Genomic DNA, 992 nt, shown 5'->3' on the forward strand with positions numbered 1-992 from the left:
GAGAAGAGTCACGACTGCATTTATGCAAAGGGTAGAACAACTGCAAAATACGTCTTAACGAGAGCTCTTTTTTCCCCGATGACATCAGTATATGCACTGCTCTTTGTAAGATAAGATGCTCTTGAGTTAAATATTTTTGTACTTTCTTTTAAAAACAAAGAGACTTATTTACGTTGGCCAATTCCTTTGTAACATTAGTTATTGCTAAGCGATGAAACAATGGTTTCGAGTCGTCTTACTCTGTCAGACAGATGTGGCGCAGCTTCACACAAAAATAAAAAATAAACAAAGGGTCACCGCAAATTACATCTGTTAATTTAAATCTGCCTTATGAATATCTGACTCTTTCTGCAGTTATCTTTCCTGACCCTAGCGTAATCCACTTAAAAAAAAAAAAAAAAAAATCTCTCTTACCCAAAGAACAACATTACAGCTTGGCAGTTCACATACTGATATCAGACTGAAATGATGGTTTTGAATCATAAAACATGTCATCAGCTTTATACCAAACCACCAATAACCTTTGTGCCACTTGCCAGCCCTCCCTTTAGTTGTCACTGTCGGGCTTACCTGATTGTGTTCCCAATCACCGCGAAGGCAGCCCCCGGCCCGCAGGCTGCAATTGCTTCGTCTCGGCATTTCCTGGCAACCTCCACTAACTTTTGCCCCGATCTATCCACATTGCCCACCAGAAAGGTTTCCGAAGTGTCACCATGGTAGCCATTGTAATACACCTAAATGTATGCAGAAATGTAAAGACRTTTTCTTGGTTGGCATTCAGAAACGGAGCTGCTCCGTAATTAAACCCGTTCCTTCGAGGAATGAGCTATGTATCGTAGCGGACAGGTTGCAGGGAAGTCAGATTTGCTAGAACGAGACGGGAAACGCGAGAGATTAGGGAGTACATAGGAAATGCCCTCTGCGGTACCAACTACTAGAGAAAAAGGGTGGGAGAGGGCGGCGAGGTGCGCCGGCGCGGGGGACTAACGGCG

General features: G+C 43.6%; 1 protein-coding gene across 1 annotated transcript in view; it reads right to left on the bottom strand.

Moving 5' to 3' along the window:
• METAP1D (methionyl aminopeptidase type 1D, mitochondrial) overlaps positions 1–992 on the bottom strand; it is a 45,796-nt gene that overhangs the window by 8,555 nt on the left and 36,249 nt on the right. Inside the window, exon 7 of the mRNA XM_085323144.1 lies at positions 571–734. Within this exon, the coding sequence (XP_085179270.1) occupies positions 571–734 (164 nt within the window). The remainder of the gene's footprint in view (positions 1–570; positions 735–992) is intronic.

This window comes from Rhea americana, unplaced genomic scaffold (genome assembly GCF_003343005.1).
Source record: "Rhea americana isolate MKP2758 unplaced genomic scaffold, rheAme1 scaffold_12, whole genome shotgun sequence".
In the NCBI taxonomy this organism is placed as follows: Eukaryota; Metazoa; Chordata; class Aves; order Rheiformes; family Rheidae; genus Rhea; species Rhea americana.